General features: G+C 32.3%; 1 protein-coding gene across 4 annotated transcripts in view; it reads left to right on the forward strand.

Annotated features, from left to right (window-relative positions):
• Window positions 1-17,364, forward strand: part of LOC106461435 (E3 ubiquitin-protein ligase HERC2-like) — a 295,564-nt gene that overhangs the window by 87,140 nt on the left and 191,060 nt on the right. For all 4 annotated transcript variants that reach the window (XM_022388408.1, XM_013921254.2, XM_022388410.1 and 1 more), the window contains exons 20-27: window positions 3,628-3,833; window positions 4,086-4,241; window positions 5,273-5,458; window positions 6,246-6,428; window positions 8,495-8,586; window positions 8,887-9,151; window positions 9,483-9,720; window positions 14,299-14,467. In XM_022388408.1, the coding sequence (XP_022244116.1) occupies window positions 3,628-3,833; window positions 4,086-4,241; window positions 5,273-5,458; window positions 6,246-6,428; window positions 8,495-8,586; window positions 8,887-9,151; window positions 9,483-9,720; window positions 14,299-14,467 (1,495 nt within the window). The remainder of the gene's footprint in view (window positions 1-3,627; window positions 3,834-4,085; window positions 4,242-5,272; window positions 5,459-6,245; window positions 6,429-8,494; window positions 8,587-8,886; window positions 9,152-9,482; window positions 9,721-14,298; window positions 14,468-17,364) is intronic.

Genomic DNA, 17,364 nt, shown 5'->3' on the forward strand with positions numbered 1-17,364 from the left:
AAAATTTATTTGGGGAAAAATTTTATAAATTTAAAAGTGTTTTTTTATTTTTATACTTTTTTTTTTCAATAAGTGATATTTCTAAATTGTAATAATGGCTGGAGACGGCTTAAATGGGTAATGAAGAAAAACTTTAATATAAGTTTAACATGACAGCAAATGTACAACGTTTCGACAAGGTTTTGTCATCATCAAAACCTTGTCGAAACGTTGTACATTTGCTGTCATGTTAAACTTATATTAAAGTTTTTCTTCATTACCCATTTAAGCCGTCTCCAGCCATTATTAGTCTCAAAGTGGGTTCCTCGTCATCGAATTCTAAATTGTAATATTTTCATAATATCTTAAAAACATTTCAAAATCAAATATATAATTTATCTTTTAAGTTTGTTATTGTAGAAAATATGTCTGTTTGTAATTAATAGTTTTGTATCTCTCATTTACTTAATGTAGATACTTAATAAAATATGTGGTAGAGTCTGTATTGGGTATGGAAATCTGTACTATTAGTTTTGGCCAGATAGAAATCAGTAAGAATGCCTCAAGAAAAATATATAAAAAATTTGAACTTAATTTGTCTGCCATTTGCTTGTTTCATTTTGTCCTTGAGTTATCTTTTTTATACACTCTTTTGCCTTGAAAGTGATTTATTTCATAAGCCTACCACCAGTGATGACTATACATGGAAAAACTTCTTTATAAATTCTTGGAAATTGTCAGTACTGGCATTATCTTGTGTTTCCACTTATGGAAATGGCAAACTTATTTATAAGTAGTGTAAATTTACTTCACTGTAATGTGTTTTGTCATTTTGGTGCAGTACATAAATATATTATGATGTGAGAACATCAAGATGAATCAACAGTATCTATATTGTGCATATATAAAATTCTCAGGTTAAGCTGTTCTCCTTGAAGTGTGTAAGTTAGGTCTACATTATAATGAGAGGATTGGCAAGGTAAATTAGAAAGTAAGTCTGAATTTAACTAATATAAATCTGAATTTAACTCTGTATACAGGCTCAGTGATTTTGATGGACCTTGTGACTACTATGAACATATACATACTATATTTTTTTTAACATAGTAAGTGTATCTTCACAGAATTTGGCAAGCTTTTTTATAGCATTACTAGTCTTTTGTACACAAAAAAAATCAGATTTTTTAAATCAAGTATTTTTACTAAAATTTTATATGTGAATTTGTATAGTTGGTGTGATTCAGACTGACTAGTCTGAGTGCAAGGTAATTTTCATGTGAAGATAAAAATTATTTTTTTAATTTTACAGTTTTCACATTTGATTTGCATAACCTCTAGAATCTTCTGAATGAATATAAATTTTTTATTTTATCTGTTATTTTCTCTATTCTAGCACTATACAGACTCATTCCATTTGATCAACCTTGTAACCATTAGAAATAAAATATAAAATAAAATTATATTACCATTTTTTCTTTATAAAATGACTGCAGATTGCAATAGAAAATTAGTTATTTATTTTAAACAGCCTCAGGCTCATAACAGTTGACATTTATTATTTAATTTTATTGTTATGTGTTTCTTTGAAACATGTCTAATTACTAAACATAATGTGTGGCTCAAGCTACGATATTGAATTACACAATGCATGCAGCTCATGTGCAGACCTTGTTGAGAACATTTTATTTATGTTTTGTTATCTAATTAAGTTTCTCATGTTTACATTTCAGTTACTTTTATAACAATAAATATAAAATATACGTAAAAAACAAGAAATTTAATACTTATCTCTGACCTCTTGTTTTTTGCTCTTGACCACCTGAGGAAAGTTAACCCTACTTTTTTATAACAATGGTAGTAGTAGTACATCAAATAATTTTTATTTATTTGAAATATAGATTTAAGAACCCAAAAAAACTACAAGTAAAGTGGGTAATTTCCTATAATTATTATAATTTAATTGTCTTTCTAACAAGATATAAATGCCTTAGAATAATTCACTTACATGGTTAATGTAAACTTGGCAACAGTAACAATGAATCTGTAGGGTGAAAAATTCAAACTCTTTCATCATAATGAGTTAGCCTTACATGGAAATGAGTAAATCAAAATCATCTCTTTCTCTTGGCTATAAATAGTCCAAAATTAACTGAGAAAGTTATTGATATTTTATGAAATACAGGATGTGATAGGAGGGTGTTTGGCTTTTTGGCTCATATCTTCATAAACCAAGAAGATTGGAGACTTTAAAATTAGACTATTCATTAGTCATATCTAAAGTATAAATTTATAACTTATGTTAAATTCAGGACATCTTATAGGGATGATGAGAAAATTAGAAATTGACAGTTTCAAGCAAGCATATGTTATGATACAGACAAGTGAAGGGATGATGAGAAAATTAGAAATAGACAGTTTGAAGCAAGCATATGTTATGATACAGACAAGTGAAATGCTTGCTTCAAACTGTCTATTTCTAATTTTCTCATCATCCCGTGTTATGATACAGACAAGTGAAAATTGAGAAGTTATTTATGTATTTTGTTTTGAAATTAAGAAATTAGAACTTATGTAATATTAAAATCTGACATATCAAGTTTATTGATGTACATTGATAATATAGTAGTTTCATTAAATTTTGAATGCAACTCTGTAAAAAGTCATGATGTGCATACTTATCTGCATTGATACGATGAAGCAAAGAAATAAAAAGACTGAAAATGATGTGTTATTTGAATTGAATACAATATTTATTTATGTCAAAGACAAAAACACAGTTTGCATACTTGCATTAAGATACTTGATGGTCAGACTGTTTAAATCTAATGTTTCTTACTTAATGTGAAACTTTGGATGTGCCTGTAGCATATAGCACCATCCATGTGATTGGTCATACTCATTCAACATAGTGGAGGCTATACTTAGACGTCACCTACCATACCAGTAAAGGACAGTGCTGTTACTGACCTTGTACAAAATGCAGAGTTACAGCAATATCCCCAATGGGCATAGTTGGTGTTATCTGTATGGAACAATGAAGGAACAAAGGCAGCTTAAACAAAGTCAACTTAATGGTTTTCTGGACCATGTGTTTGTGTAAAATTGCATAGATTCAGAATAAATGAAAAAATGTGCAAAATAAATATATACATTAAAATAAGAAGGTAGAAAATACATGGTATGTCTGGATACCAAATATAAAGCAAGCATTCAAGTTTTTTTGCTGAAGGAATTTAATTTCAATGATATCTCTGTCTATATAAGTCTATATTGAGTTGTGAATTAAGTTCAGGAAGTAGGTTCCCATTTAAAAACCTAGTGTTCATATATACAAACATAGAACTAAAGATTACAATGTCTCAAATCCAATGCTTATGAGAAACAGTTTCTGGTATGCATATTTGACCAAAAAAGAGATCAGACAAAGATAGTGTGAATCAGTCAGTTTTAGACATGAATGTTTAATGGTGAATGCTATCACTGCTGTAGTTATTTATGTGCAATAAATAATATGAATTACAATAATCTAAACATATTACATAGGGAAATTGTTCTTGTTTTAAGTCCTGAAGTTTTTATACTTGAAACTAACCAAAAATAGAAAATAGAATCTTGATACTATAATTTTGTATGTTTTTCTCTTTTTAGAAATATCTCATCACAAACATTGTACAAACTCCATAGCTACTTTCCAGAGAATTTAAATTTGTCTTCATCACAGAATATTCGAGGAGAGTCATCAGAAAGATCAGCCTCATTAGATCTATTGCTTAGGTTCCAGAGATTGTTGCTTAGTCAGTTGTTTCCTGATGAAGATTGCAAGGATAAGGCAAGAACATCTACCTCTTCATTAGGTATGTTTGCTAAATTAAGTTTTATAATTTTGCCAGTTGCATTTATTTATCTATCTTTTATAGTAGACTAAATGTTTTTCTATTTAACTTGTTTTATTTGGTGACATTTTCTTGTTACTTGTGTATCTTTGTTTGAAAATTGTTCACATGTATTTTCAGCCACTTGCCAAAGTTGATCATAAAAAACTGTGTTACATTTAAAAAAAACAATTATCAAATGGTTGAGGTTGACTTTGGATTTCTCTTTTTTAGACATGGAGGTTATTGGTGGAGCAAGTCTTTTGAAAAAGTATGTGAGTTTGTTGATTTCCCATATCAGTGACTGTTTGTGTGTGGCTTGTACTTTAGCATCATACAGTTCTTGTCACTTTGCTCTTGCTGCAAGTGTGTTAGAAAGTGATCTAACAGGTAATTTCAGACTTGGTAAACAACACATTTTATTACATCTTGTGCTACGGTATCCTCATATTTGCTCATGAATTTCTCTTTCTGATGGTTCTTCTTCTATAACATAATTAATTACTTAATACTCAAAAACTATTTTACTGTATACAAATAACTATGGAAATGATTTGTAATGTAATAATTTTGGGTCATTTATTGCATAAAAAACTAAATCATCATGGTTAGAGTCTTTGGGAATTAAGTTAGTTAAGGAATTTCTCATTGTAGGCTATCAACTAGAAAATCCTGTTGAAAGGGCTGTAAGAGCATTCTGAGCATAATTCATATTATATTAAATAAAAAGAAAGCTTTTTATTAATTCACTAAAAATTATATTGTAGTTTAGTGATACTGTTGGTGTTATTGGTTAAGAGGATTTACTTTAAAACTTTATAGTTAAGATACTTGGAATTAGTTTTAATGTTTAGTGTATGAAATTAAATATTAACTCAAGCCTGACTTTGGGAAATGAGAAAAAATATAAAATTAATTTATTTCCAGCAAAATAATTTAAAATTTCTTAGAGTTGTGACTAAACTTCTAGTAAGGACCTACAGCTTTGTACAATGCATTTTAATTTTATTTACAAGTTAAATGAAAGTCTCAAGATGAGCCTTGGGCAGTTACAAGGGGCAAGTGAGGTTTCGACATTTCAGTTTTATCACTTACATTTTGACGTGATCAATGAAATAGGTTTATATGTTGAGAGTTTGAGTTTTTTGCTATACCTACACTAGCAAGTTGAACATGACATATGATTTTCATCAAGGGATTAAGAAAGAATAATTATGTATATTGTTTTTGTTTTTAAACTTAATATATATATAGCAAATTTTTACAGTTTAAATCTATATGCCTTTAGTTAAGCCAATGATGTATTATGAAATGTTTTTATCTCTAAACATTGAATTTATTCTTTTGGGTATAGATTGTTTTACACAAATAAATTTTAAATGGAATTTATTTATTATCATTTTACTTGTTGTTGATAACAGGTGTTTTATTGCAAGAACTATTAGTCAGCCTCTTGTTGCTTGAGTTGATGGTTCCAAATGTAGTGCAAGAATCAAGTGTAATATCTCTGTTAAATCCACTGTTGGATAGTCTTGACCGCTTCAATAGGCTAGCTCCTGGTAATGAGAAAGAGGATGCAGATGATATAGCCTGGCCTGGATTCGTTGGTAAGTTTACTATAAGCAAAGGTGTTTTTTTGCTTACATAGAGTTAGTCACTATCTGCTGAGTTGGACATCTGATACTAGAAGAATGACATCCTAATTGCCAGGTTAGGTGAACTCTGATATATTATTTACTATTTTTGTAATAAGATCCAGCAGGTTTTGATTAAATGGATTTAGTCTAGACATGGTTGATGCTAATAGCAGTAATGTGGTTTGGTGATGATGATGTATCTCGCAACAGATATGACACATATAGGAATAAACTAATTTTTTAATTCTGTTCTAATAAATGCACCTCGAAGATTTTTTTAATATTTGCTATGAATATTGGCAACTTAGTGCAAGTGGACACTAAATTTATTAGTGAGATAGTTTTAATTTGAACAGAGCTACTTCCAGTTTCATTTTTTTCCATCTGCACAACATAACAATCTGTATAAATGTGCTACTTGAATCTACTGTAGTTTGTATGTCTCAGTGATAAATTTTATGTGAAAATCGTTCACATATGATATTTGATATTTTAAATTTACTTTGCTATGTATATGTGTCAGAACTAATAAAGGTTACTTTTACATATATTTTTTGTAACTAGTTTATGTTTCCTCAAAAGTATATTCAGCCATACATAATATTAACTTTAACACTACCAATCAAGAAAGCATTCTGATTCTTATAAAAATTGTATTTAAAAAGATTATTAGACATGGAAAAGAACCAGTATTTGCATGTACATGTGACTGTGCCTATGTGAAATTCATATTTTTTGAATTTATTAAAAACTTCAGGAAGCACAAGAAGTCCATCTCCAATTCAGAGACCATGTGAATATCCTATCGTATATCCAGCAGACTTGGAAAATCACAATAAAGATGGAGGAACATGGCTTGTCATTAAAGGCAAAGTGTATGATATTCATGACTTCAAATCCAGTGCACCTTGTGGTCTAGAAACTCTCATGAACTATGCTGGTGATTGAATTTTTATTCAGTTTGAAAACAGTTTAATATGTGCTACTAATACATGTAGATAAATGGATGATCAATGGATAGATAGATAAATTGCTTTCACATTTCAGTGGGAAACTATTTCAAAGCTTATTGATATTATTCTAACAATAATGGATAGACGGATAAATATAGACTTTACTTGTGGATGAAAAACTATTTTGCTAATCACTTTTCTAGTGTTAAAAAAGCATTTTTAGATGAAGCTAATTATTCTTGAAATTGTATCTAACTTTTTTCTTGAGTAAAAAGTTATAACTCATTTGTGTTGTATAGTTTTATATTTCTATATAATGAGTATAGCATGATACTGTGTTGAAAATTTCTACCACGTTTTCCCTCTTTTTTTATGTACAAAAATGTCCTTTATGGTACCATTTTACACTAGCATGTTTCCTTGTCACTTATCAATCAAAAGGTATTTGTGATATCATTCTAAAATGATGTGTTTTCTTGTCACGTATTTAGTGAAAGGTATTGTGTGGTACCACTTTACACTAGTATGTTTTCCTGTCACTTATCTAAGAAACACAGTTGAAAATGCATAACCAGTTAGATGTTTAAAGAAATGTGTATGATAATCATTATTTTATTTAGTAAAGAGGTATTGTCCTGTGTTTTTTACATGATCCTTGTAGCTTACATTACCTCCTATATAATATATTCTAGCAGTGTAACCTACTGTGTACATTTTATTTTCATTAATGAATAGGAGAAGTCACATTATATCTTCCCAGGTAGCATGTCAATGTCGGTCCCATGTTGGAATTTTTGTCAGATGTAGAGTTGACCCAGTGCTTCTTGCCAGTGTTATTTTAATGTCAATATGCTCACTTAGCTGACACAGACCCACCAATTTAGCAAAACATTGGGTTACCGTGTGCATAATAAGATCAATGTTGTGATACAGTTGACCTAACATTGACTTGCACTGAAAAGTGTTTAAAGTGGAACCTGTTGTGAAAGGATTAAACAGTAATTTCAAAATCAAAATGTTGCAAAAGGGTTAAGGTTATATTAAGTAAAATAAATAATAATACTATAATAAAATTTTTTCATGAGGTATGCTCACAAGTAGCTTGTGTGTAGTGTAATTCGATACTGTAACATGAGCTGCACATTTGCCAATTGATTTACAACTTTTAGTGGTGAGAATAGTAATTAGTCAGTGTTCAAAGGGCAATAAAACAATATAACTTAAGTATAAATAGATTTTTACTGTTATGAGGGTAAAACTATTTAGGATAAACAAATGTAGTTTCATATTACAATCTGAAGTTATTCTAGAAAGAAAAAATAGGGTTAATTGAGTTTTATTTAGATTTTTTTTTGGGTGGTTACGAGATCAGTCAAATTGACCTACCTTGTATGAAGTGGGTAGAGAAAATAAAAGATAAAATAAAAATTTTTACTGAAAAACTATTTGAAATTTATAAGGTTTTAGAGATTACATTAATAAAATTTGAGATTTTTGAGATGAAGAAAACGATATTTAATCATAATGTGGAAATCACTTAGCATACAGATTAGTATATAGAAATACTAAATATATTCACAGACAAATCTTTAGTAAAAAATACTTCATTAAAAAATATAATTTTTTGTGTACAAAATACTTGTAATGTTTACTAAAAGTCTGCCAAAGTTTGTGAAGATACACATACTTTATTAAAAGTTATAGTATGGAAACTATAATGAGTACAAAATGGTTACGAGGCTGGTCAATTCGACTGACCTCATAGTGAGAGAATTAAAGGTAGCTGGCAATGGTTGCTACTTTTTTGATGGCTTCATGAGATGAACTGTTTTTATTATTGTAAATTTTTTTACACAGTGAAACCATTTGCTCCTTTTTCTTTTCACCAAAATAAGACACTTGAATATAATTGACTCAAATTGACTACACTTTCGTATAAATCCCAATGACATTTTCTGTGAATATCTTGTAGCAGAAACTTGATTTTATTTTAGAAAATCCACATTGCACAAATCTTACACTCACTTGGTGCTCCGTCAAATATTTATGACAGGTCGAGATGCAACAGTTGCCTTTGATGCTGCAGGACATTCTCAAGAGGCAAAAGATATGATGCAGAACTTTTTAGTAGGCACATACAGTGACGTAAGTCTATATTACCTTTTGTGTCTGATAAGAATGGGTTTAATAAATTCATAAGATTAACAATTTATATGAAAAAGTTTCATCTCTCAGTTATTTGCACCAAAGTACTTAGCTAAAGAGTATCACTAACAATATAGAACTAAATCAAAAATTTTCAATTTTAAACGTATTCTGAAGCATATGATGACAATTCTTTTTTTTTTTGTATCTAAATTAAACAATATGTGTTCTAATGTTTAATTATTTCTTTGCTATTGATATTCTCTATTTTATAGTCAAACTTGTTCTCACTTCTTCTAGCCTAGTCAAGATTTAATCCCAGTTACTGACCCAACCAGTCTTTCATCACCATTAATTGACAGTGAGAGAACTTTGGCTTGTCTACTGGGGCTTCATGCTCACAATCAGACTGTTGGGCCACCGCTAGAACTGTGTGAAGAGGAGTCCAGGCAGTGGTTAGATAGTCAACTTCTATCTGGAGGACTAGAAATTCTCCAACCACCAAATCCTTTTGAAGAAGAAAAAGGAGAAGCAAGGAGTACAAGTTCAAGTGGAGCAACTCCAGGTGAATGTTGGACTTCTTAAGGATTGTGATTTCAAAATGGGCTTCTGAGCACGAATGAAACTGTAATTGATTCTATCATTTAGTGTTAACTCTACATGAGGATTGGGTAAACCTCTTACTCATTGCTTTTTCAGTTTACCTTCTCTTTTCATACTTTAGTGTTTTATTAAGAGCACATGTATGGTACAGTACAGATTTTTACAGTTTGTGATGCATCTTATCAGTTAATGACAGCAGATATAGAGCTGCTGCTGCTTTCTATTTTTTACCAGAATATCAAACAATTTGATTTTGAAGTAATAATATAAAGCATTGTTTTTATTTTGTATAGTATCAGGGAGTACCCCTACAGAAGCCAAACCACTTCCTCGGACTGAACTTGTTCCATCACTTGCAACAGCATCTCTAAATGGCCAGGTTGGCCCATTTTTGCAGTCTTTGGCTGAGGTTCGTTTGCAAGATCCTCTTGTTTCATCTTTCTTGCAAATAGTAGAAGGTTTCATGAAACAACAAAATCTAGTCCTGCATATGGATTTTCCTTCAGAACATCCTGTGGAAGAAGTAGGGAGGTAAAGTATTTTGTTTGTTGCTTAGTATTCTATTACAGTAGGTATCTTAACACTGACATTGCCATCCCTCTGTACCATTTGTAGTACTAGGCTGTTAGTGCTAAAAAAATCACCCATACCAGAAACCTGTTTTTATGTGTTATTTTGAGAGAAAGATTCTGTATAATTTTTGTTGAAAAAATGTCTTTTATTGGAGAGTTGTAAGACATTGAACTATCAGTAATAATAGTATCAACTAGTGGTTAAAACTACATTTGGGAATCCTTAAGCTCCCGTCTGACCTGTGAGATGAACTAAATGATTTGAGATTCAATTGGGAAGTCTTGCAACATTTCATCAGGATATGCTTCACGCAATTGCTTAATAAGTTCTTTGCTCATGTGTATTAAATTGAGAGCTGTGAGAGACCTCAACAAATCCTTGTACTCTTGAACAATTCCTCTTCTGGAGACATTTGTGAGACTTCCATGCTTCTTATAGTTCGTGGTCAAGGATGTTACATGCTGACTGATTTTTGTATCAGAAGGTATATTCAAACATCCAGGGTATTTTTATATTAACTCCTCATGAATTCTTCCAGGTTCCATTTTATTGTGTTTATCTTCATTCCCTTTGTTGAATATTTTGACCACATTTTCTTTGAAATGGGAAATATATTTTTGCTCATATATCATATTATATCATGGACTCTTTTCCCAACCACTTGCAAAATTCTCTTTGTTCATAGACAATACTTTGCTCAATTTGAGTCTGACATTCTGCTTGAGCCTGAAGCATAAGATCACGTGTTATATATTGCAGTTGACCAGCTTCAGAATTTTCCTCTTGAGATGACGGAACTGTTTCAGTATCTTTGACTTTTGAAGACTCTGGATCGATATAACGAGACTTGGTATTGATGAATTCAACACGAGCACTTTCAATCATTTCAAGTGCATAATGCATTGCAAATGAAACGAAATCTCTACTTTCTGATGAGAAGTGGCGAATATATAAGTCTTGAAGTGTTTTGAAGGATCTGTGACACTGATCACAGGATTCTCTTTGTCAACTTTATCCATTCCAGTGTCTTTGGGACTCATCTTCTGAATGAATGATTCAATTGATTGTGCTTTCTCTTTCTTTGAACCTGGTGTCATGTTTTGAATGTAAATGCATCTGGTAACTGTTTCAATATTGTCTTCACATTCATTCTCAGCATTGTCGTCTTCTATGTCATTTCCCTTGGCAAAAAAAGGTCTTTGGAATCCTCCTCATCAAATTCAATTGCATTGTAATTTTTACCATTTTCAACATCTGCATTGTTGACCAGTTAGTCAATTGCACATTTTGTAACAGTATCTGTGACAAAGTTGGGATTGATGGAGGTCTTTCATATCAATCATTTTATTACTCGTTGATCAGTACTCATATATATATGGATTTCGCAGTCTAGAAAAACAGCTTTGTTAATTTATTTGATAGTGCTGAAGAACTTAAATGAATTCTCAGATTTCTCCATAATTTCTTCAATGTGTTTCCTTTTTAATGTAAACAGAATTGGAGCTGAATTTCACAAACCACACAAAATGTTCAATGGAAGATATGACATTGTTACCCATATTCACAAATGCCAAAACATGTTTAATCACCACCTCAAACTAGGCATCAATAGAACCCTCTTCCATTTTGAGTTTCAGTGTGCACGTAAGATTTTATTTCAGTTGAATAAGCTTTCACTACAAGGTACATTCTGTATTAAAGACATCCATATTGGTAACATTTCACATTGTCTGATTGGACATATATTTATGTAACATGTCAAAAGTCTCTCTTCAGAAGCTTAACCACATCTTCAAAAATTGACAAAACAGCCATCCAAAATTGTTTATAGTCACCAGATGAAATATGATCATAATAACTAATTGAATACTTATTATCCTTCCTTTCCATAATGTTCAGTTGTTTTCTTACAAAAGTATACTGGATCATACTTCATCTTATAGTCCATGATGACCAAAGCTTCATCACCAGCCAAATTATCATAGATATGTTGTACTTGATATCTTTAATTAATAACTTGAATTTGATGCACCATATATAATCTGATGAGCAGAATTTAGCTTTTATCGGAACGTTTTCATGACATGAAATGCTAGATGACATTTATTGCATGGATCATACCTTAGTGAGTGGCTTGAGTAACCCAATGAGTATGCCACTTCATTACTTGGAGCACAGCCAAAAGCAATATGCTGCTTATATTCATATTTCTTAAATATTTCAAGCCTATAAATATCTTTTGTGCAACTTATGTGGCTTTGAATATCATCAATGATATCACATATTTGTTGTATAGAAAAATACCCAATGCATAATCCACAACCTTCTGACCTTTCATATTGAATTCTATCAAACATTTTATTACTTTAATAAATGCTGTGTATCCGATTCTACAAGTGCATTCTGTATTGGTAAGGTAATCTCTGTCAACAAATGTGGTTATTTTTTCAAGTGATCTTGGCTCCATTAAGTATAATTTATTTTGTGCCCCATGATAAAACCTAAACATTTTTTGAATATAAAATTAATTCAATGGGCTGTTTTGTGACATCTTTATTAAATCATGCAGCGTAATGAATTGGAGTAGTTAATTACATTCCATGGAGAACACACTCACCATTTTGATTCCAATACCTAACATATATTTTGCATATTCATTACTCATGGCATAACAAAGAGGTGCAGTCATAACTTTTCATTGCAAACATTTTTCATGTAATGCTGCTTGTGCTTTCATGATGGATGATATTTACTTTTTTGTGAACCTTTATTGATTCCATTTCATTTGCATTTACATGTGCAACAACTGCAAGCAGTAGACCCTTGGGATTGTTTGGTACCAATATTTGACAAATAGTGTGTATGAGTAACACACAAAAGGTGACAAGTCTATTTACTTTCTCAGTTGCTTGAAAGAATCACTATTGTGGGCTTCTGTCTATGGCAAATTTTGAATGCAATCCTCATTCAAATAAAAAAAGTGTTATAAATATGGGACCAAATGGTGGATGATTTCTCTTCTTGTATCTACATGTTTTTCTTTGGGGACCATCAAAAATATTAGTATCATTATCAACTTGATTTGAAGTTGACCCAGATGAATCATTATTATTGTCATCATCTTCATCATGCATTGTTGTTATCAGAGATTAGGTCATTGCTCTTGTTGAAGGTCGATTCAATGATCCAGTTGGCATTAGAGTTTTTCGTTTGCTGGAGGGTTAATTCCCTCCAGCTTTTCATTGTAACCTAACTTCAGGTGTTCAATCATCACAAGAACATTGACAATTAGGACATTTGGAACAGATTGAGCATTTTCTAACTTTACAGTTTTATTCACATCTCGTAGTAAATGTACATGAGACTTTTCATTGATTGCTAGGTACTCAGGAAGCCTACAGTATCAACGGTGGTGTTAATTGCATTTTCTTGGTGGGCTGAAAATGGTGGCATATTTTAATTGGCTAAAAATAAAAAGCCGAATGGGTTGAATAAAAAACACACCAACAAGAAACGGTACCCATGGCTGGCAATGTCAGTGTTAATAGCAAGAAATAAAAATGTAATGAATTGCTTTATACAGTTCTACTGAACTGTGTGTGACATGTTCGAGACTTCTAAATGTATTTGCTGCAAACTTTTTAAAATGCTTATCTTTAAATGAACTAGGGTGGAGCTAGGCCTATATTTAAATATTTAATACTAATGTTCGTATTAGATGGATGGTGTTTTCAGTTGCTTTTTGCTCATCATGGTGAACTTATACTTGTATAAGATTTGAAGAACATATAGCACATATGCTACTAATTTATTCAGGAGGCAAGCTGTTAAGGTACTAAAAATTTATTTGAAGGGCAGCCTACTGTATCATAAAAATCGATTAATAATGTAAATTCTACATATTCTTCTAATATATATATTTATATATATTACCTCACATGGGTTTGAACATTGAAGCATTTAGCTGGATGTATTCGTTCAAGAACTTTTTAACAAAATATTAGGTAATGTTTTCCAAAAGAGGAGTTCGCTATTAAGCATAAAATAATCAGTTAAATCAAATTATTTACTTAATTATAGTGGCACATTTTTTTCTTTTACAAACTGTGAATACTGTAGTAACAGAAGGGAAGTGTACATACAGCATGTATCACTAGAAAATAGGTATTAGAATAATTTTTCAGCAAAACAAATTATTTTGTGCTTTTTAACTGCCTCATAAAGCTTAATGTTTTATGTAGATGGCATAACCCATCTTGGATGTTTTGAGTATAATATTTTAAATATGTCAATTTAAGTAATATAAGATATGGGATAAGTTTAGAAATTCTTGAAAAAGTTTTTTCTCATTACTTAGGCTTTTTGAAATTCTTTAATTTTCTCTTTGACAACGTTAATTTTCATAATAAAATATGAATTCTAAGTTTCCATATGTGATTATACTAGAGCAAGACAAAGTGTAGTGAGAGTGCAGTTTTCCATAACATTTCTATTTGGTTCCTCAAACAATTTGCATGTCTTTTATCACATATCCAGACTGATGTTAGCTGTGCTACTGAAACACCTAGGTTTGGGAAATATGACACTCATGCTTGCTAGGCAAGCTTTGTCTTCAGGTTTTAATTCTGAATGTGTGGATAAGCTACCAGTGCCACTTGAGAATGTAATACGAACAGTTCAACAGGTCAAATGGTCACTGATTAAGGTAAGTTAGAGTACTGTTGTAGCATGATATACACTATATCTGGTATATCAGTAGGTGAGAATAAAAAGTTTTTGAACAGAAAATCTACAAACTTTATAATATTTACTTTTCACTGTTTTTTTTCTTTTTTTTACTGATTTGAAATATGAATTTATAAATTGACTTGAAAATTTTTAAAATGAGATACACAGAAAAAGTTTCTAAGAAAAGAGATCTTATGTGTCAATATAATGCCACAATCTTACATTTTTAAAAATTGTAATCGGAAGCTAGTTGATGAAAAATAAGCTGTGTATACTTCAGATACGGTACTTCCCTCCACTCACAAGATTAGCTATTCTCGTTTATAAGCTGCCCTCTACATGCTAACTTTTTTATTACACATGCCACAAGCCTTCTGCACTCCCCTATTTAAATTGTATTTGGATCGTATTTTCTCAAAGTGGTTTAATTTAATATAATATACTCAGTTGTTGTTTTTTTTGACATTTCAATTCACTTACCCTTATTCTAGTTGTATTTCTTACTTACTTCAAAAGCTATTGTCAACTACCTCATCATGAATTCTGAAATTAATGTCACCAATTTGGGTGTCACATAATCAACAACCGCTATACCACAGGCTTCAGGTGATGGTGATCCGACAGGAGATTTGTCTACATTTATTTGCTGGGAGATTAAATGTTATATGGGTCAACCTTTATCTCCAGACATTGCTCCTCTTCCTCCTGACTCGCAATCTGCGGGTCGCAGGTTCGAATCCCCGTCACACCAAACATGCTTGCCCTTTCAGCTGTGGGGGCATTATAATGTGACGGTCAATCCCACTATTTGTTGGTAACAGAGTAGCCCAAGAGTTGGCGGTGGGTGGTGATGACTAGCTGCCTTCTCTCTAGTCTTACATTGCTAAATTAAGGAGGGCTAGCACAGATAGCCCTTGTGTAGCTTTTCACGAAATCCATAACAAACAAACAAACTTTCTCCTGAACCTGTGGAATCTGGTCATGTTGACAATGAATTTGATTGCCCGTTTCCACCTCCTAATTTTGCCGTGCCATCCCATATTGTCCCTGAGGAATCTGTTTGGCCATCCATGTTTTTTTTCAGACTGTATTTTTCAGGTATGTGATGTTTTATCCTTTGCTCCTATATCTTATGACCCCAATCCTTTGTTGTTGCATGAACATACTTCCCAACCGTACTTGGTGTTTCCCCCGTCCCCTGAGAGTTGGGTTCATTCTGACCAATTTGCCTCATAGTTGGGCAATGGTGTTAGTATGCCTCATCCCTCACAAGCTTCTGATCAGTCAGCCCTCACATTTCTTAGAGTAAACTGTCCATATATCGACCAACATCAATTGGGTTCGGTTTTGCCCATTTGGGGGATGGGCTCCGAATCTTCCATTAGTCTCACCCATGCCCAATTTTTTCATCTCTGTTTTACCCTCATGACCCTTTTGCGGTACCTTTCCATGATCCATATTCTGTCTGAGGCTCCTAAGGGGTTTTCTGGGGACACCCTCTCCCTCCTTACCTCCTTGTTGGCTTGTTTATTGTCTTTGGCTTTGGCTTTACAAATGTAGTATATTTGTTGTTGGGATCTTTTAGGTCATGATGCTGTTTTATTTCAAACCCGTTTACCTGCTTCTTATCTCCGGAGTTTGCATATGGCTCTGTTTTTAAGATGTTTCGTCTTTGATATGGTCCCAGAATCCTTAGAGTCTTGGGTGTTATCTGCCCAGCAACAACCTACCATTTCCTATCTAGTTTCCTGTTTATCTCAGGCAGGGCCAAGTGCAGTGCCTAATTCAGTTTCCCATCCTTCCAATCTCTTACCTGTCCCTCCTTACCTAAGTGCCATGGCTTGCCATTTTTCTCAATGATGCATGATACACTGCCAACAGTTCCGGTGACTACCTGGTGGGAGCAAGCATTACAGCCTTCATTCATCAGTGGCACTTTATCTTGGATGTTAGGGTTCTACAGGTTTTTGTCAGAGGGATTCGAATTTCAGTTCCCTGCTCCACCTCCCTTGTCCCAGGTACCTGTTTCCTTCCCTTCTCCTCAGGACCCAGTAAATTTCCAGCGTCTGTCAGAGGCGGTACAGGACTTCCTCACCCAACAAGCTATAGAACCTGTTCCACATCATTCACTAATATTTTACTCCCATCTGTTTCTTGTTCCCAAAAAGACTGGGGACTGGAGGCCTGTCATTGATCTCTCCCACCTCAATCACTTTGTTCACCTTCCACATTTCACCATGGAATCCTACCTCATACATTGTAGCACTTTTTCTCCAGGTCTCTTAACCCTAACGGCCCGGACACCCTTTACTGCGCATGGCACAAGGTTTTAGTGTCTTACATTCAAAATTTTATTAAACTACTTTTTGTTTGTTATACCAATTGAAATAGAATAACATCTTAGCTAATAATCCATATTTTAATAGTATACAAGTTTTAAGTTCTTAATTCTAAAAGGAAATATATATAAAAAAATCCTGAATTACCACTAGTGTAACACACGACACATTTTGTCTTAGCATGTCATCATCCCGATTTTTTTCCGTCACCCCTCGAAAATGTAAGAAATTAAACATAAAATGCTCTCTATAAAATTGTTATTGCTCAAACAGACCATAATTTTTATAGCCTTCAATGTTTTTTTTACAGAGCTATCAAAGAGAAAATCAAACCCCTCCTGCCACACCCACCTGTCACATTCTCTCTTTCACAATGGGTTGATAGTTCTCTATTACTCGATGACGAGGAACCCACTTTGAGACTAATAATGGTTGGAGACAGCTTGAATGGGTAATGAAGAAAAACTTTGATATAAGTTTAGCATAACAGCAAATGTACAACGTTTCGACAAGTACCTGATGATGACAAAACCTT

Source organism: Limulus polyphemus, unplaced genomic scaffold (genome assembly GCF_000517525.1).
Source record: "Limulus polyphemus unplaced genomic scaffold, Limulus_polyphemus-2.1.2 Scaffold959, whole genome shotgun sequence".
NCBI lineage: Eukaryota > Metazoa > Arthropoda > Merostomata > Xiphosura > Limulidae > Limulus > Limulus polyphemus.